Source organism: Beta vulgaris, chromosome 9 (assembly GCF_026745355.1).
Source record: "Beta vulgaris subsp. vulgaris cultivar EL10 chromosome 9, EL10.2, whole genome shotgun sequence".
Lineage (NCBI taxonomy): Eukaryota > Viridiplantae > Streptophyta > Magnoliopsida > Caryophyllales > Amaranthaceae > Beta > Beta vulgaris.
In genome coordinates this window covers 53,401,426-53,427,712 of record NC_079210.1, presented here as the reverse complement: position 1 = coordinate 53,427,712, position 26,287 = coordinate 53,401,426, and the positions used below count along the sequence as shown (strand labels likewise).

The 26,287-nt window shown below is 36.8% G+C and overlaps 3 protein-coding genes across 4 annotated transcripts; 1 reads left to right on the top strand and 2 right to left on the bottom strand.

The window, feature by feature from the left end:
* Nucleotides 1-668: 668 nt before the first annotated feature.
* Nucleotides 669-10,893, bottom strand: LOC104904785 (rDNA transcriptional regulator pol5). The gene is made up of 9 exons (XM_010693166.4): nt 10,523-10,893; nt 9,336-9,931; nt 8,160-8,285; nt 7,869-8,066; nt 6,575-6,802; nt 5,332-6,456; nt 4,804-5,091; nt 2,645-3,083; nt 669-1,854 (listed from the first exon to the last, which is right to left on the bottom strand). Exons 2-9 carry the CDS (start codon nt 9,912-9,914, stop codon nt 1,007-1,009), a joined length of 3,831 nt encoding a protein of 1,276 aa, XP_010691468.2. The 5' UTR covers nt 9,915-9,931; nt 10,523-10,893; the 3' UTR covers nt 669-1,006.
* Nucleotides 10,894-14,005: 3,112 nt separating this feature from the next.
* On the bottom strand, nt 14,006-19,534 carry LOC104904784 (TATA box-binding protein-associated factor RNA polymerase I subunit B). Its single transcript, XM_010693165.3, has 5 exons — nt 19,285-19,534; nt 17,705-18,222; nt 16,136-16,948; nt 15,876-16,003; nt 14,006-14,644 (listed from the first exon to the last, which is right to left on the bottom strand). The coding sequence occupies exons 2-5, from the start codon at nt 18,207-18,209 to the stop codon at nt 14,024-14,026; spliced, it is 2,067 nt and encodes a 688-aa protein (XP_010691467.2). The 5' UTR covers nt 18,210-18,222; nt 19,285-19,534; the 3' UTR covers nt 14,006-14,023.
* Nucleotides 19,535-21,462: 1,928 nt separating this feature from the next.
* LOC104904783 (hypothetical protein) lies at nt 21,463-25,963 on the top strand. 2 transcript variants are annotated; one of them, XM_048635980.2, is made up of 3 exons: nt 21,463-21,638; nt 22,653-22,911; nt 23,212-25,963. In XM_048635980.2, the coding sequence occupies exons 2-3, from the start codon at nt 22,773-22,775 to the stop codon at nt 25,680-25,682; spliced, it is 2,610 nt and encodes an 869-aa protein (XP_048491937.1). In that variant the 5' UTR covers nt 21,463-21,638; nt 22,653-22,772; the 3' UTR covers nt 25,683-25,963. The 2 variants fall into 2 exon arrangements, with proteins under 2 accessions (XP_048491937.1, XP_010691465.2); XM_010693163.3 differs by lacking the exon at nt 22,653-22,911 and having other exon boundaries at nt 21,466-21,638.
* The last annotated feature ends 324 nt before the right edge of the window (nt 25,964-26,287 follow it).

Below are 26,287 nucleotides of genomic sequence, written 5' to 3'. Positions count from 1 at the left end.
TTACGTATTTACAAAGAAAAAACTATATTGTGAAAGATAAAAATTAGGTTAAAGTGTTTTAAAAATACACTAAAAAATGAGTTGCTACTTGCTACAGCCTACAGATGTATAATTTCACAAGTAAAAATTAAAAAAAAAAAAAAACTTTTGAGGTGAATGCATAAAAAGGCAGTTTTGTACGTCATGTCAAATTTGTAGATCTCCTTAGTTTGAAATGTCTCAATTATTCGAAACTTGTTTTAGATAAGGATAATCATCTTATTCTTCGAGAGATTACAACCGTATAGATGGTCACCTCACAATTCACATTATATTTATCCATAATATTTTCTGACTGCAACAGTAAAGTAAATCTTTAAGGCCATTATTTTTGTGGTCTTTAAAAGGAAAAAACAAGCAAGCAGCCAAGCATCTATAAAACTAAAAATATTTAGCTGCCAAAACAATTAAATTTTCCAAGGAGACCTCTAAATTACAAGTTTGCAAAATTTTCAAAGTTATCCGTTGACAAGCATATATGTCAAATTGTTGCAAAAAGTTATCCGTTGACAAGCATACCTGTCAAACTGTTGCAAAAAGTTATCCGTTAACAAGCAGATCTGTCAAATTGTTGCAATTAAAAGAAGAGAGGTGTAACCATATTCCCTACATAACAACCACCATCAAAATTTAGTCAAAATAAATTTGTTAACATTAAGGAGACTTCAATTTTCAGACACCGCAATAGTAGTTTCCTATAACATGAACCACCTAAAAACTGGAAACATCAAAACAAATTGATTTAAATTACAAAAAAAAACTCTGAATTATATAAACCCTCAAAATTCCTATAACAAAACTGATACTAGTATTTCATAAATCGGTACAGGACTCCAAGCACTCAGCATTGCACACCAAAACGCCGATAATCTCCTGAACTTCCCAGAATGTATTTCAACCATTTTCGGAACGTTTTCGAATAATGCAAAACCCAGAAGTTCACCATTGTCAACTGAAAGATGGCATCTCATTTTTCAATTTTCTTCAGAGCAAGAAATGGCTCACCCAATTGAGTCTCACAAACAGCATGATCATCTGGGTCGAACGTTTTAAGAAATGATTTAGTCATCTTGTGAGTTAATATGATTTGGAAGACCTTGCTGCAAAACTTCCTTACTTCAGCTCTTCTGGACTGCTTTTCCGGCATATTTCTAGCCAGCTGCTTTATCAAGTGACTAAATTTAGACATATGACTCTTGAAGATCGCTTTCATGGACTCCGGTGTACTTTCTGCAACGAGTGACTTTAAAATTTCGGATACTAATTCGAGTGCTTCGACTCTCCGGTAATCTGACTTAGCATCCCCACATTTTTCCACAAGAAACCCGAATAAATGTCGCCCAACCCACGGCCTTCTCTTGAATACTTCTTTCAAGAACTCAGGTTTCAGTTGAGACTTCTTTGTTTCAAGGTATTTGACTAGGGCTCCCTCGAAAATTTCGTAAACCCGATTGAGTTCCGATTCGGGAACTTTTCTTCCCTCAATGACCTTTAGGAGCCAATATGTAGATTGCTGAGCAAGTGAATTAGTCATCTTGTATCGATTCCAGGAGAATGACAGCTTCTTTTGTGGTACACTTCCAAAGGATTTCTTTTTCCTGAATGGTCGGGAGGCCAACCGAAGACTCTTTTCCAGAAGAGTTTCTAACGTTGTGACTTGCAGATCTTCCGACTTTGGGAACTCCTTTGCCTTGAAAATCTTCTTTTGCAATATTCCCCATATACGTTGAGCAAGCTGCTCACTACCTTCAGTTGTACTGGGGTTCACAAATGCTTGCACCAAGTTTGAATAAACTGTCAAGACTCTAGATGAACCTGTTGTGTGAATAAAGTGAACTAGAAACCTGAGTTAAACATAAAAAAACATGTCGAAGAAGGAAACATTTCCAAAATGAAAATGAGGAACCAAAAGAAGGCACGTTCTTGGGAAAAACTGGTCAGACTGTCATTAGATAAAGAATAGGTAAAAAGTTGAATAATATACAAAATTTTGATAATTTTAATAGTTACCAAATGGTACCCAAAAGATGAGATAAAAGGTAAAAGTTCAGTTGTCTGTTATCATACCGCCAGAAAGAAGATTAACTCATGAAATAGCGAAGTCTACAGCAGGAGTACAAAGTCAAACATAGTAAGCTAATCAGTTTAACATAGTACTTCCCTAAATATTGAACACATAAGAAACCCTCAGTTTCTATCCTGGTAATGCTATGAATTACCCATATTGCTATTTTCCACTTAAGAAAATTTTTTGGTTTCCTCCTCCCATTACACATTATGTAGCCACATTATAAATCGTGGAAACATAACAGGATAGAAACAACTTCATCTTCATATTTATATTAGGTTCCCATTGAAGCTAGTATTCTTCCATTTAAGAATTGATTTTGGAGTCATATTTATTGTTCAGACATTAATTTCAAGAATAAGGCACTATTCTTGCAAAAGTAGGTGGCAACCTCAATAGTCATAGGACAAACTACGTGAACAGTACAATGATAAAATCTCTCTAATCTGCCAATTCATTCGTTCCATTCATCTTGATAAAGTTTATGTGCTAAGACTGCCAACTATCAGCGTTCGTGAAGGAGTGGCTGAATATTACCTGGATTCTCATGAAGATATATTTCTAGCAAAGACAGAACACGAAGTTTAAATAAGACAAGCTGGGCATGAGCAGTGTCGCCCCCAGCTTGGTTCTTGCGTTCCTGAAACATCTTTGCAAGGTAGGAATCCATACGGAACATGGCCTCATCATCCATGTCTTCATCTGAATCATCATCTTCACCAGAATCATCTGATGCCTCAGCTCTAGCTGCAGCCTCAGAATCATCAATCATGGCGCCACTCTCACCACTATCGAGGATATCAGCTTCATCAGATTCTTCTGCTTCTTCAATGTCTAAAAGATCATCATCCTCATCATCACTACCATCTTCACTATCGCCATCCTTACGCCTAGCTGGCTTTAGATCTTTCTTTATCACTCGCAGCATCCGGAGTAGCCCATCATCAGTAACATCATTACAAAAGTATTTAAAAACCTGCATATATAATAACGCTAGCACCATTAGGGCAAGCAATACGTACAACTTAATAGATCCAGATAAACTAACAGAATTCATGGTCCCCAAAAAAAGGACAAGGAATATGGCTACCTGCAAAATATTCACATATAGGCAGTAATAGCATAAAAAAACATATATTCAAGCACCAACTTGTGATACATGACCAAATAGCACCAAAATGTAGAGAAATTTATGAAAATGAGTTCGGACTACACCCCATAAAGAGTTGGGACCGCTTACAAGCCCAAGTGAAGTTCCATCCTAAAACCAATGTGCAGTGGCAGGAATAAGTCCCACTAGCATGCGCACATATGGAAATCAATACTCTCCCTCGCATGTGAATATCCTTTGAATTAAGAGAACTGTCAAGGTTAACAGCAATAACCGTCATTGGGGCTTGACATCGATTAGGGGACAGATTTAATCCACTTGCATACAACCAAACAAGGTGAAGGAATGTGAGGAACTATAGTAAATTATAACTCTTAACGAACTAGACACAGATTTAAGGCAGATCATATAATGCCAATACAAGCAACCAAGGCATTGACAACATACAATCCACTTCCATCAATTCAGAAATCATACAGGCAAGTGAAAGTAAGAGAAGGTGCACTCAATAAGTCTGGACAAATGATAACCAGACCCAAAAAATTGGAACAGAAATATGAAGTATGTCCTACTTGCTACAGAAACTAGATGGCTCTCTCATCAATTGGAGCCTTGGAGGTGTATTACAGGAAAGTTGGGTGGATGCATGTTTTCTGTTACTCCACAGTCTACAATCTGATTGTAGACATATCAAACATAGGCGTAAGCTAACTAATGAAGATACACACCGCAATTATTACAGACGAGCACAGAGCCTGCTGCAGGTGTGTTCTACAAATGTTCAGATGGGAGCAACCAGAAAAAAATTCCAACACTGCTACCATGGTAGCAGCACGTATGAGAGCTGAAATAGGAGTAGGACCCTTCATAACATCGGGTAACCATACATGAAGGGGACATTAGGCAGATTCATTTTTCTTCTGTGAGGTTAATATCGTACACAATGCTTTGCCCTCTTAAGGTAAAAATTATTACAGGTCCCCAATTGATTGAGCAGATGGACAACTTCGGAAACGAAGATTTAAGAAATAGGTTCTTATGATTCTTGCTCGAGCCGGATACTTTTGGGGGATGAGTCGGATCTATAATTATTCACCTATCCTAATAACAAAAAAAATGACTTGAATGATCCTGTATTAAGGGCTAAATTAGCAAAAGGTATATGGCATAATGATTCTGGGGAGCTCGCATGGCCTAATGATCTTTTGTATATGTTTCCTGTAGCCTCACCCCAAAACCAAGTAGTCATAACTCATATCTACCATCTAAACATGGATGAAACTTATAGCAATGGCACACGTGTTACTCCAAATCCTCATTTCAGCCCAATGTCGGGCATTGGAGTATAGTACTGCAAATGCAGACTTCAATTAATTAAAAATCAGAAAGTAGACCATGAAAATGACTGGGACTCAATCCTTGGATCCACAGTTGAAATTAATGCTAGTCAGTCAGCTAAACCTTTTTATAGATAGGAGGTATTAAGACACGGATACGTCACGAAGGAAAAATCAATTCTCCTGCACCCAAACATATCTGCTAAAAAATATAAAAAAGGAAAAAAGTTTGAAAAAGAGGCTGTCACCTGCTCAACAGCTGACCTCAGAGGAGCTGATGATTGTGGCAACAGTGACAGCAATGTGTCCACTAGAACATCCATCAACTCAGGTGACCCACCATCTTCTGACTCATCCTCCCCAGAAGATTCGGGAGGATCATGGACAGAAAACGCTTTCCGACAACATATTATAAGTTCAGAAGCAGCTTCTGTAAATTCCCCAGGCCGCAGAAGAAGCTGAAGCAGCAATTGAATGAGCAAGTACCTCAGTGCATGTAATTTGTTTGCATCTGCACTCAGCCCACAATTTCGCTCCTGAAAATGAGAAGGACCCAATAGATAAAATAGTAAACCATCTTTGTTCATTATATTATTCATACATGCATGATGATAGAACTGCAAACCTATTTCACAATGTATGATCTCTAACAAGCAACATAAGCTGATGCCCAACCTATTTTAATCTTGCCCTACCTCCTTTTCTCATACACCGAGGAAAAAAAAAACTAACTGCGTGAAAAACGGATTGAAAATGAATTCTGCAATGACACATACCTCTCTTGAAAGCCTTGATTCCAAAGCCTGCAGCTTTTTAAATGCCTTCTCATCCTCATTGCTCAAGGGCCGAACAAGGGAGACAGATGGAATAGTGCACAATGTACCTAGAAAACGCATGAAAAAACAGCCAAGATCATTTGTCTCAAGGCCATTTGTTGACGCATGAGGTCCCTCAGCCTTTTGAGCATTAGAAAGTAGTAATTGAAGCTGATCAATACACATCTTGCACAGAGCACTTGAGATTGGTGTTTTTGGCCACTTGAACTTCTCATGTAGTTCAAAAGACGTCACTTCTGTACCAAGCGATGCAGAAAACAAGCCTTGCACAGCTAAGAATTTCATCACTTCCTTTTGCACCCGAGCTTTCTCTTCAGGATCCAGTGTCAAGTACTTCAGGGGAGTTGGGAGTGACTCCACAATCCAACTTTTCAGAAGATCAGAATTACTAGACCTATCAGCAGATTCCTTATCCTCAACTGATCCTATCTCAGAATTGTCATCAGTATTTTGGCTCTGATCTGAAGGTTCATCTGTAACATGATCTTCATCAATAAACATGCTAGTCAGTTGTTGCATGAACAGCATGAAACCAGACTCTGTTTTAAAACCTGCCATTAGATCTTTAATAGTTTTTGTTCGAGTAATACAATCAAACCTCCCACCACTATGCTTCTGCAGAGCCACAACCACAAAAACTCGTTTAATGTCATCACAGCCAACCCAGTCAAATAATTCTTTAAGGAAATGTTCCGCAACTTTGTACAGCCAAGAATCCTTAGTGGACAATATATCCATGAGGCACTGAACAAACTTGTGGGAGAGAACAATGGGGATATGAGAAGCAGGTAACCTTGGAAGCATTAGAAGCAAAACGTCAAATGCTAAGTGTTTCCGGTCATGTGACGAGGTCAGAAGGGATCCCTCAAGAATCACCTCACAGAAACATCTAAGGCTCTCTGCAATATCTTCATCAGAAGAGCTCGATCTGCGACTCCTTTTGTTCTTTTTGGTGGAACTTAAACTGGATGAGGCATTAGCATCTTGCAAGACTGTATCTGGTAAGAGAAGGTTGACAAGGAGATGCCAGATACCATGAATTCTTGGCTGGCAAAACGTGGACTCCTGCATTTTTTTAAGAAAGGAGAAGAAAAAATATAAGATAGAAAATCTACATAGTATATAATTCAAATTTCTTTGAAGAAATACACACAGAAAGGGGAAAGAGAGGACTAAGATTCACCTTTAAGCAATTAGCAACGCAGGTTAAATGGTCAGCAGTGAAAAACCTTTTTGGACTGAATGGATGAGGCAACAGGCTACCGAAAATATTACTATCAGTGCCAATTTTTTGCTGAATTTTCAGAGCTAGAAGCAGGGCATCAGGATTTCCCGCACTAGTGGCTCCTTCAAACCACTCGTGAAGTACTGGAGAATCAAGAATATAATTCAAGACAGCTTCCTTGGGCAACTGCAAAACCAGAAGCCGTGGGATTAATTTCTTTCACTGCTGCAATATAAAAGCAACAGAATAACACATGCATATGGATCAACAAACCAAAAATGGAAGACGAGAGAGCAATATTGTAGTTAGCTTCAATAATCTGGCATCAAGATGTTACAAACCTTTTACATTTCAGGAGTAGACAGATTTCTACTCCTATTAACACCCATACACTGAAAACGCCAATATAATAACTGATAGACAAGATTTTGCAATTTTAAATAAGCATCACATATGTCAATCATACCAACTTCTGTTATTCTATATGTATACCGACTTCTCTGATTGATAGCCTATAACCAATTACTATTTAAAAAAGTATGCATCATTCACCAACAGCATAAGCACAGCATAATAACTTTACAAAATTACAGAAATATGCGAAGATCTTATGACCTAGTCATTTAATTCCAAATTTTCACAAAAAAGTGCATCTCTAATGAGGTAACCAGCAAGCTCGTATAAGCTATCAACAGTCCGTGTACAGATCCATATATTTCCAGTCTTCCACATTGTTAATGCCAACTAATCATAACCCTCCAAGACCAACACACAGAAAGTACCAGCGCAAGGCTATACAGTGCAAGACCATATAGTCTTGCAGGCTTATAGCAGTACTGTAGCAATTGACTACTATAAAGTTCATGGCCCAAATATTTCTGATAGTATATCACTCAGGCTGGATATGTTACTTGGACTGCAACTCACCTTGAGTATTTGAGTCATATACTCGATAGTCCGACATAGACGTGGACAATTGCCACTTTATTTTGATATGAAATTTGCAAGTCTTCCAGAAAATGACTGAGTTCCACACTTGAACATGCATCCATGTCGGGAACTAGAGCCAAGAGTGAGTAATGTAGCATAAGCTGCTTCTATTAACCACACAAATAACATTTATGCATCTCACGAGAAAAGCGACAAAGCATAGCAAGAAGTAAGACAGCCAAAAATGTCTTGATCAAATCAAGAGCCGGAAATGTCTTGGTCAAACCAAGAATGCTCTATTTCGTGTTAGGGGTTATCTTACCTTTTCAGTTAAGTTCAGAAGTACTGCAACAGCTGGCTCTTGCAGGTACCGTTTCTTAGATGCCAGGGAGATAAGAAGACTAGTAAATTCTTTGATGCAAGGTGAATTTTTATCAGAAGCCCATTCTTCTTTGAGTCTCCCTGACCTTGCTAGGGCACCATAGGCAAAAAGACGGCCCAAGAAACAATCCCTTGCCTCCTGAAACACCACAAGCACAGAAAATGTAAACATATATAATATCCAATTAAACCAGTGTTAACAATAGCTTAAATCATAAACTGCATATTGTACCTGGCCTTTCATTGACGATGTGACCTCCAATGAATCAACTATCAGCTTTAGCACTGAATCGACTCTAATCTTAGAATTTGTATTAAATAAAATAGTCAACCCTAAAGCAAATCCTTGTCTTGCACACTGCACCCAAAAAAATCGACACATTTATCATGACTATATGAAGGAGTATTAGCTGATGAGCAACAAGAAGATCATGAAAACCAACTCCGATGCAGTTGCTTCTTTCATTTACAAAGGCCGAGACAAGGGAAACCAATATCCGTTAGTATTGAAATAATAATGCGAGAAAGTAGTGAACCGTTATCGCAGAGAACCCAAACAACTTCAAATATCAAATGTCAAAGAGACAAGAAAGGAAGCAAGCAGGTACACACTAAGACTAATTATTCTTAAAATGGTAAATAAGTCTAAAGCGGAGGAGATTAGGAACCATAACATCATCATACAAAAATAAAAACACAATTCAAAGAGCACAAAGAGGTGAAGAACCATTAGATTATAATCTGCATATTGTTGGTGAGAAGTAAATTCACGGAATTAAAACTCTCCCGTTCCGTTACAGAACGGCCGTTCTGTAACGGATTTTGGATTTGCCGTTCCGCGAAATCCCGTTACGGAACGCCATAATAAAATTCACATACTTCTCGCCGCGTTGTCCGTTCCATAACGCGAACTCGCCGCGTTAGAACGCTTTTATCCCCGTTACATTCGTTTTTTTCAAACATTGGCGAAATTCTTTCTATGATTTAATTATATAGTTGATGAAACATGATATTCTATTAGATTTGATTATATTATGTTGTAATAATGCTTCATAAACTAAAAAATGCAAATAAAGTTGAAACATATTTATGTGAATTTTTAAAAAAATTCACGCCGCGTCAGCCGCGAAACGTTCTATTTGCCCGTTACAAGCCGTTCCCGCGAAAACGTGACCGTTCCCGCGACCGCGACCGCTTTTTTTTTCCCTGAGTAAATTCTCCTTCCATTTCTGTCTTATGGCTGCAAGTTATGTAATTGATCTACCACCTTTTAGAAGTCTAATTGGTAGCAAACAAATTGAGAGATATGTTTAAAGTAGTATTTGGATTTTGGCATGCCGTTACATATATCAGGTTGGAGAAATTAATTCGCCTCTCAATGATAATAAGGAAGAATAACGAGTAGTACCTCTCTGGATGAAGAAACACCGCGAATAAGCCTTCTCACAGCATATCTTACTGATGGTGCACAGTCATGGAGACCATCATCCTTTGCGGCTTCCAGTTGAGACCCATTTTCAACAACTTCCTTACTTCCACTCTGTTCAAACGCCTCCTGCACTTCCTGCAACTCCAGTGCCAGTCTCTCCGCCGCTGCTTCTCTCTTCGAAGCATCAGCTGAGGCCAAGTCACCAAAAACACCTATATGAAACACAGGCTGACCACTGCTACTACTTGTCGTCCCAGGGTCCTCAACTTTCAATACAGAGGTTTCTTGAATCGGTGGCTTTGTTTCCTTCTTTTCTGAAGCGACACTATGTCTAACTTTATCTAACAGTTTCCTTTTCTTTTTCCTCTCCATGGGCTTACTTGCACTAGCAGTTGGAGTTGAAGGAGCCTCACTGCCATCCTCTCTCTCTCCTTCATTGTTCTTCCCCTTCTTCCTATTCTTGTTTGATTTAATCTTCTCGTTGAAATTCCCCCCTTCGACAACTAATCCTTCTTCCTCTATAGAACTAGGTCCTCTTTTCTTGCTTCCCATTGCCATACACTTAATACTCAAACCTGTTTTTATAGTAATCATAACAACATAAGCCACAGTTAGACTCCACCCTTCATTTCCAATACCACTTATTATTATTCTCAATAATTTCCCTTTTCTAACACTTATTTCATATCGCTTCTTTCGTCAATTTCACTATTCAACATGAAAACTAACTACTTCCTCTGTAACATAATAACTACAACAAATAGATATTATTTGCGAGATATAAAATATTAATTTGTTGCAGTTATTATGTTACTAAGGAAGTATAATACAAAATCGACTCGATCTCGAGAACCTAAACTCGAGCTGGAAAAGTGACCAGCTCAAACTCTCAAGCTCAAACTCTCAAGCTCAAACTCAAGTTCATTCCAGATTTCCAGTCACAAACTTCAAAAATCAATTCGATGAAAATATGCGAATGTACAAACTGTAACATAAATATTCTTATCATTTAATTCCATGAAACGAACACGAATTAAGAAGTTATACCAAAAATTCAACTATTGAATTTATAACATGTATATTATCCCTAAAAACATGATAAAAAAAACAAGTTAAATTCATGAAATAAACAATAACAATCGAATAAAATAGATCTCAAAAAAAACCTTCGGTAAGCTTTGCGGCTGACGATGATGGCGTCAGTGAGTTACAGTCTTACAGATGAAGAAATTAAGAAGAGAAATCTTCGATTGGTAGCATTAATAATAATACTTATATGAAAGTTGAATTTATTCCCGAAATTAGGAGAGAGAATTGAAAATTGAAATCTCGAAGGTTAGGGTTATAGTTTTGTTCTTATAGAATGCAGTTTTTTTTTTTTTGTTATTTGCAGATTTTATCTATCATAGTTGTTTCTGGTAAATTGAGGGTTAGGGTTAGAAAGTGGCCGGAAGATGAGAGAGATGAAAGGAAGGGTTTAAGAATTCAGGGGCGTGGGGTTTAAGAGGAGGTTGTGGGGTTATACATCATACTCATAATAGCTGTAATTTTTAGGACAATTAATCCAAACTCTAAGAAAGGAGTTTTAGTCAGTTAATACTAGTTCTTATTCCGGATGATACGGTCAGATTATTTACTGACGTACATTTGAAGTATTTAAAAAGAGAAATAGTATCTTGTCTTTAAATAATTTTTTCTCTTACAAGTCACAAAGACCAACATAAGTATTGTAGCATAGTTGGTTAGTGTATTAGCATATCAAACGAAACACACATTTTTATTGCTTAATGTCTTATTTGATTGTGTAGGAGATGGGAGAGTAAATGTGGCAGTATGACATTTAGGTATCGTTTGGTTGTACTTGGGAAGTTGATCTTCCCTTGATTTTTCACTTCCCATGAAATTTAACTTCCTAGGAAGTAAATAAATTTTGGTAGGCTATGGAAGATGGAATCCATGGGAATGGCACTTACCTAGGGAACAGTAACAACTTCCCCATTGTGGGAAGTAGAACTTCCTAGGAAGTGCAAATTCCCATAATTTTGCCAACCAAACAACTTCATATATTTCTACTTCCTAGAAATTTGCATTTCCCATGATTTGTTTTGTCAACCAAACAAGGCCTTAATTGTCTTGGGTTTCAGTGTGGACTACCCAATCAAAGCTAATTTCAAACACATAATTTAAAAGATCGAGCAAATAATCCACTATTGAGAAGCAGGATTCCTTTTCAAAGTAGAAAAGTACACTCCTCTCCAAAGAGCAATCTTGAAGCTTTACCAGCATAAGTATATGCTCCTCCTCTCTTCCTTCCGATATCGCTCATTCTATTGACAATTTGCCCATATAGGAATTTCTTTTGGAAGCGACAAGACGATAAGAACGATATCCCCTTGATTGTTTAAAATAAAATATGCGAACCTAAAAGTGTGGGAGGTCTAGGTTTGAGACACAAACTCTTCCCCTTAATAAAACCTTTATTGTCAAATTAGGATGGAAATCCTATGTAATCCATATAACTCTTGGGTTAGTTAAGGTAGTTAGACGTTAGTATATACGTAACTCATCCTTTTCCGAATACCCCTTAAATCTCCAATTTAGATAAACTTTCTTGCTCGGCCGAAAATTGAGGTTTCAACATAATTTCATCATTATGAAAACAATTATATCTCACAAGTTTGATCGACTCCAAGCTGGTTCATCTATGATGGTCTCATGTCAGATGTGTGGAGTACAAGGACATGTTGCTACTGAATGTCAAAGCAACAATGATGAGATGCCAATTAAGCAAGCCAATGCTCTCTATAATTCCAATCCAAAGCGGTCATATAGTCCTTATTCTAACATGTACAATGTGGGATGGAAACATAATCCTGCATTCTCATACAAGAACACTCAAGCACAACTCAATCCACGTCCTCCACCTCGCAACAACTTGAATGCACCACCAGGTTTTCAAGTTAGAGCACCATTGAATCATCATGTAAATCAAGGTGTTAATCAACAACCTCCTCCAATTCAACAGAAGAGCAACTTGGAGATTATGATGGAGAACATTTTAGCCCAACAAACCAACTTCATGGCTCAACAAGGTAAGCAAAATGAGAAGACTGATAACACAATTCAACAAATTCAAGCTTAGAACAAGCTCAATTCAAATAAGCCAACTTGCACATCAGGTGGGACAATTTTCAAAGCTCCAGGTCATTTTCCAAGTAATACTGAACAACCATCTAAGGGTCATATCAATGTTGTGACTTTGAGGAAAAGGAGCCATCGAAAAAAAATTGTGGAAGAGGTAGATCAATCTGAGAAAATGGTAGAGAACGAGATTGTTGAAAAAGAGAAGAAGGAACCTACTCCAACCCGTATTCGGCCATACACGTCAGCAGTTCCATTTCCACAAAGGTTAGCCGATGCAAAATAAGAGAAGAAATATAGGAAGTTCCTTGATATACTGAAGAAGCTGCACATAAACATACCATTCTTGGATGCTATCTCTGAGATGTCCTCTTATGCAAAATTTCTGAAAGACGTGCTCTCAAACAATCGGAAGATCGAGAAGAATGCAACTGTTTCACTCACAGCAGAATGTAGTGCTATATTGCAGAATAAGCTTCCTAAGAAGCTAGGATCCGAGTAGCTACTCTATTCATGTGAAGCTTGGAGATATTTAAATAAAAAAAGGGGCTTTGTGATCTTGGGGCAAGTGTTAGTCTAATGCCTTTGTCAATTTGCAAGAAATACTCCATAAAAAGGGAACTACCTAATTAATTAAAAAGTAAAAAAAGATAATAAAAAAACCATTACAAAAAGAAAACAATCAACAATTCAAAAATCTCTAATTTATTGAAAATATAATTAAAAAATATCAATTTTTTACGTATTTTCGCACGCATTGGGTGCATATAAAACTAATCTCAAGAATGACACTAACCCCATCTGAGTCCGCTAAATATCCTATCAGATTTCAGAGATGACAATTTTCTTTAATGGTTTGTTTTGCTATGACTATAAATAAAAGTCAATGACAATATATGTCTTAGGCAGGATTATATCTCGCGAGACCTGTTTTCAACCATGAACGATTTAAAGTTGCCGTTTTCAGAGTTACGAACAAAGGTGTCAAGATCATTCCGTTTAATAAAGGACACGATCTGCGTACAAGTACAACAGATATAATTTAAATGGAAGTGTTTGCATAAACATATAAATTGATTTGGAAATTTCATTTGTAATTTTTGTTCTTCACCACTATTACTTTATGATTTTATGATTGCGTAAAAACGGTAAGTTAAATCAATGTTATTATGTGACATCTTTTAAATATGTAATAAAGTAATAAATACTCCCATACTTTTTTGCACGACTCCTAAAACTAGTTATTTGTAAAAGCGCGATTACTAAACCACAAGTACAGTGGGTAGGGGGGAGTGTTTAAGAGGAAACGCCACATGATACTTAGCCCAAGTTGAACAAGAAAATAGAGTATGCCTAAATAAATTTAACAAGGAGCATTGAGAGAAAAACCACAGACAAAAAGAGTGACTAACTCTGTCGGCTACTCCATTTCGGAGTCCAGCTTGTGCAAGGAAGGAAGATAGATAGAATGATATTTCCCAATATACACACAAAATGGCAAGGCTGGCTAATAAGAAAATTAGTGATCATATATTTAGATTTGATAAATTAACAGATTCACCATCCAATTCATTCTCACATTGGACAGTTTCATTGGAATCTTTTTCCAGCAAACTACGATCAATCCACTTTTCAATCCAAGCCAATCTTCTCTCGAGGCTGAGTACACCAATATGCATAACACGCGTATCCACTTGGGCAATTTTGGCACAAGCTCGAAGTAAGATATAGTAATCAGCATGAGCGACATAAGAAAGGTAATTATCCCCCTTCTTCCTCCCATAATGAAGGTAATCATATCTCTTGATATCCACCCTTGGTGGAATGTAATGGAACCGGTGTTCATCCATATCTATTTTCAGATATTTAAGTGTCATATCTTCCAAAGTTTGAGATGATGCTTCACCTTTATCAGTAGTTGTTGTTTGTTGACATGATTGTGAAGTTTGCGGAGTATTATCAGGATCTGAGTCCCACTCGGGACTGTTATTGTGATACTGAAATCTGCTATCGGTCGAGCAAGAGGTGGTATTTTCTTCATCTCTACGCTTCTTGCTGTCCTTTGACACAGTACTGAATAATCTCTCATTGTCCCTTGACCTTTTCTGATTTGTTCCAGGTTGAAACTCCCCTGATGTTGCAATGTCCTGAGGGTAATCGTCCCGTTAATAAATATAGGGAAGAAACCCTAAGAGATAATGAAAAAAAAAACATAGAGGAAGCATAGATGTACAACACATGCTCAAGATATGGCAACATACTACAAGACTGCACTTACAATACAAGCATCATCCTACTGTCTATTACTCTATTAGTTCTCAATGCTAATCACAAATTGGCAGAGAGAAGAAAACTTCACTGCATTCTCAAAAGCTCTTGCTCTATTATCTTATAACCACATGTATAATGATCCATCATACCTCATTATATAAGCAAATTCCACTTTCCAAGCTTTTTACAAAAAGTTATCACATTGTATAAAGGTGGTTATCCTCCAGTTTTCTCAATTGGGAGACAACTCATAAAAGAGTTCATTGTATTACAACAAGTTCATGATGCTCAAACATATACAATTCTACAAACCTTGCAATTGTTGGGAGAAGAAAATATATTTAATCAACCCTCTACAATCAGAACTAACAGCACACCTATAAGGCTATTAACCGGCAACAGATTGAAGCAACTTTTTTTCAGCAGTTGACATTTCCTAAAGCTTTTTGCAATTGACACATAATCAAGAAGAGTCACTTTCTTGGACTGTATGGACAAGGGAACGGAGTCGAGCGTAACCCACATTTTAACCTTGCAATAAGCATTTAAACCTGAAGCCCACGTTTTCCATATCCTTTTATTAATTTAAGTCAAGATGGGCTATGCAATCGGTGCCTTTCAAAACTTGGAAACTTGTTTTACCTACTTTGAACATGAAAATAACACACTCAGATTCTCCTATCAGTTCAGGTAATGATTCTAAAATGAGTAGGTGGTCTTAAAATTCAACAAGCTGCACAAGAAAAAGGAAGAGTACCTCTTTGTAAAGTAAGCTCCAGGTGAATGAAGTGTCCAAGCTATGTTACTCAGATTCTTTACTAGCGTTGGACTCGTTAGAGGCCTAGAGCTATCTAACATATATACAGAAAGCTTTTGCGTGTTTTCCTAATTACTCCCTCGGTCCCCTGTTAATTCCAACACTTTCTATATCCAGCATTCCAGCCATCCATATCAAATGTAACACTTCCATTTCAGACATGAATCCACTATCTATTTATTATTTCTCACTTTACAACCATACCCCACACATTTATTGAAAAAGATAAACAGCAATAAGATAATAACCCAAAAACAACAGTCCTGAAAGAGGAGTTAATTTATTGTTACCTCTCGATTCTTCTCATAAAACTCCCAAAGTTCTTCTATTAAAGTAGGATCCTTGTATAATGGCTCTGAGCCAGCAAAAATTACATCCTTGCAGTACCGAAGATAGGTTGGTAGATCCTTGGAATACTCTGCCGTAAAGAAGGTAAGAAAACGACAATCAGAAAGAAACAAAGCAACCATCATAACACGTACATTTATACTTGAAACAAGACATTTCTGCACTAAATATTTTTCATTTTGAATAAATGGTCCACAATTACCAAATTTATCACTCAAGTCGTCATATCTCTTTTCCAGGTTGCGTAAAAACTCTATGCTGTCAGACTCAAGTTTATGAACAGATACAGGTTCTTCATCGAGACTTTTAGACACTTCTTCATCACCTCTCTCTGCATCAGACTCGTCAGATCTTCCGGCCTCATCATCCATGGAAGAGGAACCAGTTGTAGTAGATAGAGTTCCTTCCCATTTTCCAAAACCATTGAGATTATAAAGAATCCTTATAGCAACAATTAGTATTGACATCACACAAACACGACTAGGAAGCTTTATCTCGTTTGCAGACAACCATAAATCAGGAGGCATGGACCACTCATGTATGCGGCAAGCATATGGAATAATCTTTTCTACAGGAAGAGATAACTGTTTTAGATAACGAGAAGCTATTCCGTAAAAGTTGACAGGAGGCAAACTCAGTCCTACAGTCTGTGCTATAGATGCTGCCAATGACTCCAACTTCTGTAGAGGAAGTTCTGAAGGCCTAAACATAGAACTTGCTGTCACTGGACATATGACTGAAACATGTTGATTGAATCTCTCAATCTCTTTGATGGACTCTGCTATCTTAGGAAAAGCACCAAAATAAGGAAGTTTCCCTTCCATAGCCCACTTTATTATGTCATTCGGAAGCACCGGTTCTTTAGCAATGTGACAAGCCAGATATGAAACAGCTAAGGAATACGATAAAGGTATCGTCTTTTTCAAAGATCTACACCATATTATTACCATACGCTCATTAAGTAGGTTTCGAGGCTCATTTACAAAATGTGATCCTGACTGATATCTCTTTTCCCCTGAAAACAAAACAAAGCTCTATATAAATAAAGAGACCTCGAATACAAATGCAAAAAGAAAAAAAAACAACTAGGATAAGAGCAAAGAATGAATGTGTGAAAAACAGGCTTCAATACACATTAATTATTCTAGATCCAAATTTAAAAATAACAGTCCAGTTTCTGCTATATCCACATAATTGATGGTCTAATGTGTAAATTGGATAGTCTAAGCTAGCATCTTTTACTCGGAGATAGGTAGCGGCTAAGGCACTGTTCTTTTGGGCTGAACGTAATTTGTCTTAACTAAACTACATTTGACTAAACTGAAATGAAGTGAATTTGTCTGAAGTGAAGTGAACTGAACTAAATTTCCATTAATTCAGTCCAAAAGAACAGGGCCTAAGTGTCCGATTCATCTATTTATATTAAAAAAAATCGGATAATTTCGGCCCAAAATAAAGTGTCGAGGATCCAACACATGTATTCATAAGCCAGCATTAATCAATCATTACAACCAGTGGCTTCGCCACATTAGACCAAGTGGGATCTTGATATGAAAAAATGAAAATTTTTCTATATTAAATTTTGGATTTTTCAATTATGTTCTTAAAAAATCTAATCACTTGACCCCAATAAAATTTCTCAAAATGTTTTTGAACCCACTAGATATTATTTTTGGATCCGCCACAGATCAACAACATAATTAACACAAACGCAAAAAAAAAGCAACAACAATCAAATTCGTAAGAAGAATAAGCAGATAAAAAGAATCACCTCTTTCGGACTCGAGCACAATTGTATCAGGCCAATCATCATCCAAAACCCTAGTAGAATGAACAAAACGCAACCAAACAGGACCCGCAATCCCACAAATCAAAGGAGAAACCCCAAAATCATTCACAAGAGCTTCACATTGAAGCTGAATCATCAACTGAAGCCCCAAAACATATCTCGTACGAATAGCATTATAATAATCCTCCTCTTTAAAGACAACCCCTCTAGGGGTCTTCCCAAAATCAGCAGGTTGAGTGGGACCCACTTGTTCGCGGTAGAGTTGTGTGGCAGAGGGGGCGGGAACATGGCGTTTGTGAGCGGCAGAGTAAAGGGCGGCGCCGCCTTGTTGGGTTTGGATGAAGTCTTCGTCGGCATTGGCGCGGTCGATGATGTCTTCAGCTTGGGAGTTGCAGTTGGTGCAGTAAAAATGTCCGTCGTCGTCCGCGTATAGCCCTTCGTTGTCACAGTTGCTGCACACTAGTTTGCTTGGGTCTAGTTCCGCCATCTAGTGGCCGACCCTGTCAATTGATATCAAAAGTAAATTATCAATGACAATCAAGCTATCAAGTATCAACAATGGCCAATAGCCCAATAGGTAATTTAATAATAAGGGTTTTTCTAACCTATGCACCTAGTGCAAAGATTAAACCTTATCTATTCAATAAATTGATGGATGTTTTAACAAGAATAATACAAACTTTTAGTCATTCTCTCGCAATAATACAAACTTTTAATTATTATGTAATAATACAAACTTTTAATTATTATGTAATAATACAAACTTTTAATTATTATGTAATAATACAAACTTTACATCAAAATTCCTCCCGTAGGTCAATGTGACCATTTACCCGGAAAACAGGTTTTTTTTTTTAAAGAACTCCAAAATCTCTTCCTCTTCCCTTAGCCAACCAACTGAAACCCTCCACCACCCTCGCCCCCCCCCACCCTCACCTCCACCCCTCCCCCACCCCCAAGGATGAAACCACCCTCACCACTCCCTCCTCCATCACGAAACCGCCTTCCCATAAATGTACCACTTCACCATTCATCTCCTGAACATAGTAATATCCCCAATGCAACAAACACACTTCTTGGCCCAGAAACGACATTGAAAAAGACAGGAAATTTAAACAGTTATTCGTCGAATCTTTCTTCATCAAAGACCAAAGCTTTGAACTAACATGAACAACAAATTTTTAAAAAAACAAGCACACTTTTTTAGCCACTTCTTTGCTCAAACTCGAAACTTTCTGAGTCGAATACCACAATAACAAAGAAGGTAAAGGGCAATTGATAATCGAAACCCCAAAAACCCAACACGATAAACGAATGTAATTCTACATTTATAGTTATAGTAGATGATCTTCTAGCCAAGTTGAATTGGAAAAAGAAATAAACAATCACTAAATTATACAACTAATCAATCTCTTTTTACTTAAGCATCTTCTGATTAATACAACGATAGAAAATTCAAACCCAAATAAAAATTCCAAAAGTTATTAAATCATCAATTAAACTATGTTTAAGCTACAAATTTCAAATCTTTGAACTTGAATTGACATTAGCCCTAAACAAACCTTCAAATTTTCAGAAGATCCAAATATCAGTTCGCGTCGAAAATCGATAAAATTATCCCGCAATCATTGAGCTTCGATTCCCAAACTCTTCTAATTTGGTTTTTCGAATTCGCAAAATAAGTAATTTTGTGCTGGAAAATCGAAATTTGGTGTGGTAATATGTTAATTCGAAATATGGAAACTCTTCGAGTTGTTGTTGACTGGGGTGCTGGGGTGGGGTTTAAGAAGTAAGGGTTTAAGTTATAGCTGTAGTTTTTAGGACAATTAATCAATTTTCATAAATGAGTTATTCCATCCGTCTCAAAATATACTAATTCTATTTTAGGTGTTGCAAAATATAATTCTCGTTTCTATATTTAGTTTTACATTTTTCTCTAATTTATCTAGAAAAAAATGTGTCTTCATCATTTATTTGCTTCTTGAATTGTATTTTTTGCTTTGTTTATTCAATCTAAGTGTGTTACCATTTAATACTTTTTCATCGATTATTCTTATAAAATCATCATTTTCCATACAACATTTATTTAAATAAACAAAAGATCTTTATTGTCCTTCTTAAATTCTACTTACCTTGATTCCTGTGAAAAAAAAAGAAATAGAAACTATATTTTGAGACGGAGGGAGTATTATATTTTTCTAAAACAATCCAAACTCTAATAAAGGAAATCTACTCAATTAATAGTTCCTGTCCCGGGTGATACGCTCGGATAATTTACCAACGTGTATTTGAGTATTCGAAAATAAAAATAGTATCTTGTCTTTAAATGATCTTTTCCCTCACAAAGAACAACATGAGTATTGTAGTGTAGTTGGTTAGTGCATTAGCATATCAAATGAGATGTCACGGGTTCGAGTCTTGAAACACATGTTTTTATTGTTTAATGTCTCATTTGATTGTGTGGGGGATGGGAGAGTAAATGTGGCGACATGACAATTGATTGTCTTAGGTTTCAACGTGGACTACCCAATTAAAGTTAATCTTAAACACATAAGTATATGCTCCTCCTTTCTTCCTTCCGATATCGCTCATTCTATTGACAATTTACATAGGAATTTCTTTTGGAAGCGACAAGATGAGAAGAACGATATCTCATTGATTGCTTGAAATAAAATATGTGTGCGAGAGGTATAGACTTGACTGCTTGAGACACAAAATCTTCCCCTTATAAAACCTTTATTGTCAAATTATGGTGGAAAATCCTCTCTAATCCTTTTAACTCTTGGGTTAAGGTAGTTAGACATTAGTATTTACGTAACTCATCCTTTTTTGAATACCCCTTAAATCTCCAATTTAGAGAAATTTTCTTGCTCAGCCGAAAAATGAGGTTTCAACTAGGAGATTTAGGTCACATGACATGAATATGTTTGGTTTAAAAGAATCATGATGGTTGGTCAATGTCAAAAAATGAGATAAAGTAGTTATAATTTTTCTTGTGATTAAGGTTTTGCCAAATTTTTTCTTACAAAAACTTATATGTTAAAAATTATTTTTGTCAAATTTTCCGTCCAACAATTATTGCAAAAATACGAAACTAAACCATCAAACTCCAATATATAGATGGAAAATTTATCGGAAATAACCTTTTAAAATTCAATTTTTTTTGCTAGAAACAACCTTTTTTAAAAAATTTGGCAAACAACGACCTTAATAATATGTTTTTTTGCGAGGAACAACCTTGACTTATTTTCTAGGCATTGACTAAGTATTGTGCGGCTTTAATTCACTAAAACCAAACATAGCAAGACACGTAATCCACATTTCTTATGTTTTAACCCCATTTTCCTTCTGGAACTGATGAATTCAATATCGAAAAAATATTTGATCAATGTCGCAAGATGGAGAAAAACAGAGTTTAAACATAAGAGATACGATCACGTGCTCTCCACATTTTCAACATTGAAAAATGTTTAGTTAATGCCCGAAAATGAGTCGAGGTTATTTCTCGAAAAATATTTTCTTCCTAAGATCTTATTTTATCAAATTATTTTTAAAAAGCTGTTTCTCGCAAAAACTTGGATTGAAGAATTGAACTTAACAAATACACAACTCACAATCACAATAAAAGTACCCCCAATCAAAGTTAATACATTTGTTCACAACCAAAGAAACCCAAACAAGTGTCATCACTAGACTCGCACCACTACCCAGCCCAGTACTCATCACTCTTTAAATGCCTACTAAGTTTTTTGAACCTTCCATAGAATCAATTCCACCAAAATATCAAAACCCTTTTCTATTTATTCTCTCTCATTATTTGTTTAATCTACCAAATTGATTTAACCCTCTTATCAAAGTTATGGGTTTCTGCTACTTCTTCCTCACAACAGCCTGAAAACATCAATTTCTCACCTGGGTAAGTAAATTTTATGTATTTCTTTCTTTTCCCCCTTTTTATTTCACTTCCAAATGTACTGAAAGTTTTCTTTTTAATGTCCTTCTCATAGATCCATCAATGTATTTTTCTGGGTTGTAATGTATTTGATGCTTTAAAGTTTCATTTGAGTAAAGTTTTGTTCTTTCAGTATTGTTGCTTTTTTTTTTTTTACCGTGTTTGTGGGTAGGGTTTTGATTATCATCTGGGTCCAACTTATTTTTACAGATTAATGGGTGACTGCATATACTTTTTTTGTCTGAAAATTGTTATGTTGTCTTATTATTTTGATTTTTGGGTTAGAAATTTATACTCACTTATAATTTGCTGTATAACTGGTTTGAAAGAAGAGTTAAACAACAAAGTCAAGTGTTCAAAAGTTTTTGACCCTCATATAATTTTCCCAAAAAAGAGAGAAAAATAAGTAGAGGCATAAACTTGATTTCATCTTTTGTTGTAGACATTGTTTTAGTGATCATTTAGGGATTTTTCTGAATCCAATTTGAAAGTCAAATTATGATGTTGTGACATTTAAGATTGTTATGTAATATTTGGGCGTGGCATATTTTTAAGTTTTACCTAAGAGAAAAAGATAAACTTTTGTGCCCCCTTTTGTTTGTCTTCAGGATTCTAAAGTAAGACATTGCAATTTTGTGATCATTATATGAGACTATTGATCAAGCTTCAGATTCTTATAAAGTAGTCAAAGATTGAGTTGCAACAACATATTGTTCGAGTTATCATCATCTTAATTGAGTTTTATTATGAGGATGTCATCTCTAGTTGTAGCATTCCCTAATCAAGGACAAATTCTGAGTGATGATCACCTGTCGACTGTCGTTTGGATTGTAGATAATATTTCTTCTATATCGGTCATGCTTACATTTAAGTGATTATCGATGTATGAACTTGTTTTTGGTTTTCAAGGTTGGAATATGTAAGCCTTCTGTTGTGGGAATAATTGAAGATAATGTCTTTATTTTGTTTCGTCGCTAGTTGTGATTATAGCTTTTCAGTACTTGAGAAGAAGAGATGTAGTGCATGTGATTTCCAACCTTCAATTGAAGGATTTCTATAATCGTGATGGAATTGTCAAGAGGAAGATTGTGCATTTAGATGACACGATGCAAGAGAAATGATGATGGAAAAATTAAGGGGCCCTCGGTTGGGGAAAGAGGAGCAGTTTGGACAATGGTGTCCCCTCTTGAAAAGGCAACAACAGTATGGCATGGTGACATGATAAAGCATGTAGAAAGTATGCATTCATTGAAAAACTCAATTTTGAAGTATGTGTGTATGAAAGAAATCCTTTTGTGTCACGAGAAACGTTAGCCACATGTACTCATTCCTTTGTCATAAAATCCTTTGCTGTGATGTATGGTTTTATGGACGCAATACTTTGCTGATCTCTAACTTATATGTTTGAAGTAATGCTCGGCTTACAGGATCTATATAACTGTAGACATGTTATTATATCATTAAGCAAATCAAGTGAAGTTCTTTATATTTTGGAGCCTTGAAGATTTAATAGTTAGCCTTCATTTTGGTGCTGCAGGAGAGAGTGGAGGCATTTCTGACCTGGCAACAAGTATGGCTGTTGATGGAAGCCAACATAGCTATGACTCTGAGCTGAATGGTGTTTTAGTATATGGAGACAAGACAAATGATGATTGTGAAATTAAAAACAATGTTGTGGCAGATGAAGCTAGTGCTTTCGAGAGTTCTAAAAAGATGTCTCCTGTGAACGATGAGATTGACATTTCTGAATTTGGAAATGGTGTTGTCAAGGATGAAGCTGAGGGTAATCTTGATACATCGACACTGATTTCTCCTGCAAAAGATGAGTATGTTGGCTTGTCGAAGTGCTCAGCCACTGATATAGGTTCATCAATGAAAGATAATAATGATGGTTATAAAATAAGAAATTATGTGGAAGCATCTAAAGTTATATATCCCATGGAAGATGAGAATGGTGCATCTAAATTGAAAAACAATGTTGTCAGCAGTGTACCTGAGTATTTTGAAGCTTCTGAAGTGATTTCTCCAGTAGAAAATAAGAGCAATGCATCTGAAATTAGAAATGATGTCACCAGTGGAGCTGATGGAGGTATGCCTTCAATGGTGGAAAACAATTCACCCATGGAAGATGAGAATGGTGCAGCTAAATTGAAAAACAATGTTGTCAGCAGTGTACCCGAGGTTTTTGAAGCTTCTCAACTGAATTACCCAATGGAAGATAAGAGCAATGCATCTGAAAGTAGAAATGATGGTGTCACCAGTGGAGCTGATGGAGGTATGCCTTCAATGGTGGAAAACATTTCTCCCATGGAAGATGGGAATGGTACAGCTAAATTGAAAAACAATGTTGTCAGCAGTGTACCCGAGGTTATTGAAGCTTCTAAACTGAATTATCCAATGGAAGATAAGAGCAATGCATCTGAAAGTAGAAATGATGGTGTCACCACTGGAGCTGATGGAGGTACGCCTTCAATGGTGGAAAACGGTGACGGCCACAAAGAACTTATGAAGAGTCTTGAGTTGAGAGATAGAAAAAAAAGCAGGTATCTGTCCCCTCCTTATGTGAACCTGAGCAAGGGGGTAAAAGGTTTGTCTAGTTTGAAAGAGCCGGAAACAAAAATTTCTTGTGTTGGAGATGGGGAGGGAAATAGTTCTATGTCTGACAAGCGTACGTCATCCCCTCCAGATGCAAAGACCGGAAGCAGAAAGAAGAGAGAGAGAAAATATTCAAAGAAGTCTGTCGCCACATCTGTTAATCTATTGGAGATAAGTGCACCATCAGCTGATTTACTCTCGAAGCTGCATTTGGCTGCTTTAGACTGTCTGTATCCTTATGATAATGAACAGTTTGATCCTACTGAGATATTCTTCATCAGCTTTCGGAATTCAGTATATCATGGTGAATCTAACTGTGAGGTGGATCGGAAGCGCACAAGTGGCCAGACTCAAAAGAAATTGGTGGATCCTGCTGCCGGCTTGGTTAATAAGTCTCTAGAACCCCATGTAGGAAACTCAGGTCAAAGTAAACCTCGACCATATAAGAGGAAGAAAGAGGCCAAGACAACCGGGTCCGGACCTGCTGCTGCTTTGTCCGATAAGACTCCAAATCTTCAGGTGGGAAGCTCGAATAAAAGTAAACCTGGACCAAAAAAGAAAAAGCGAGAAGAAGAGAAAACAAGTGGTTTTACAAGTGTGCTTCCTACTGGTCTTTTTGATGTTAATGTAAATGTTGCTGAAACTTGTTCATTCACCATAGAAAATTATCCGACAGTGAATGCAAATCCTCAACAGAAGAAAAAGGAGGAACTGACTGCTCAACTCACCGAGGTACCTAATCAGACAACTGCATTTACTCTGGACTTCTCTCAGGAGACTATTAAAACAGTTCCATCTTCTCTTAAGGCCTCCCAAGAGCCTAAACAGGCAAATGTATTGTGTTTTGAGAGTAGTGAAGCAGCCGGCATTCCAGATTTAAATAATCATTCAGTCCCTGAGGTTATGCCTGGTCCCAAAAAGAGGGGGAGGAAAAAAGGGGTGACTCTTGCTAAATCTAATACTGACCAGAATCCGGAGAAAAAAAAGAGGCGTAGGAGGCGGAAGGACGGGACTTATGCTGATGATACAATGACTAATGTCCTTTTGACTGGTAATGGAACTAATGCAAAACCCATTTCATTGGAGGTATGTTTGCGAAATGTGGGCCCACATTCTCCCATCCCACCAACTGCAGCAGCTTATTTGAATAGTGCAAACAACAATCAAGTGTCTACTCCACAAAAATCAATGCAACCTGCTAAAGGGAATAATAATTCCCCTTCTCTCTTGAAGACTCCTGGTACTCCTGCCGGTGAAGCACCATCTATGGATCAAATTAGGAAGGATCTCGAGTTGATGACGGCCATGCTGGAAAAATCAGGGGACACTCTCTCTACTGATATGAAAGCGAAATTAGAGAACGAGATTAAGGGACTTCTGAAGAAAGTAAGCTCCATTCCTGGCTCATCTTAGTCGATCAGTAACTGTAACATATCTAGCTTCTCTATTCAAGCTAGTCTGAAGGACATTGCAACTCTTGTTGAGTTGTTTTCTCTTCACATTATGGTCATTAGGTTTAGTTGCTTCTCTTGTGCCGTAGTTTCCTTTTATTTTGCATAGTCTGGTGCATTTGAAATGAAACATTAACTTAATTTTTTGGAAGTTGCTATGCATTTGGCACAAAACAGAAAGTAGTGATTAGTGAATCATCTTTGGGAACTTATTGCATGATTATGGGCAGTGTATTTACTGAACCTCTACTGTGTGTCTCTCTGGTGATTAATATGCTTTCTTTTGTGATGATTTTGTGCCATTCTCTGTTATGGCATGGCACGTAACCTTATCCATGCTCTCTATTATTGATGACTTACTTTCTGTGCAATCACACAAGTAGATGTGTCGAACTGTTCGGTCAAGTTTCAAGTCAGGCTAAATTTGGTTTAGGTATAAATTGGTTTTCGGTCACTTTTTTGTCAAATATAATTTTAGATGTACTTATTTCGGGTAATTGGATATATGGTCTCAAAGACCCTTGGTTTTGCGGTGGGTTTTGATTGGATTTCCAAGTCAGGGAAAAT

Excerpts from the sequence above, each read along its gene's own strand:
- LOC104904783 (XM_048635980.2), top strand. The coding sequence starts at position 22,773 with ATGACACGATGCAAGAGAAATGATGATGGAAAAATTAAGGGGCCCTCG. Across the intron at positions 22,912-23,211 it reads CATGATAAAGCATGTAGAAA|GAGAGAGTGGAGGCATTTCT; the intron begins GTATGCATTCAT and ends TTGGTGCTGCAG.
- LOC104904785 (XM_010693166.4), bottom strand. The coding sequence starts at position 9,914 with ATGGCAATGGGAAGCAAGAAAAGAGGACCTAGTTCTATAGAGGAAGAA. Across the intron at positions 8,067-8,159 it reads CATCGTCAATGAAAGGCCAG|GAGGCAAGGGATTGTTTCTT; the intron begins GTACAATATGCA and ends GTGGTGTTTCAG. Across the intron at positions 5,092-5,331 it reads AATCAAGGCTTTCAAGAGAG|GAGCGAAATTGTGGGCTGAG; the intron begins GTATGTGTCATT and ends TCTCATTTTCAG.
- LOC104904784 (XM_010693165.3), bottom strand. The coding sequence starts at position 18,209 with ATGGCGGAACTAGACCCAAGCAAACTAGTGTGCAGCAACTGTGACAAC. Across the intron at positions 16,949-17,704 it reads TGTGCTCGAGTCCGAAAGAG|GGGAAAAGAGATATCAGTCA; the intron begins GTGATTCTTTTT and ends TTTTGTTTTCAG. Across the intron at positions 16,004-16,135 it reads CGACTTGAGTGATAAATTTG|AGTATTCCAAGGATCTACCA; the intron begins GTAATTGTGGAC and ends TCTTTACGGCAG.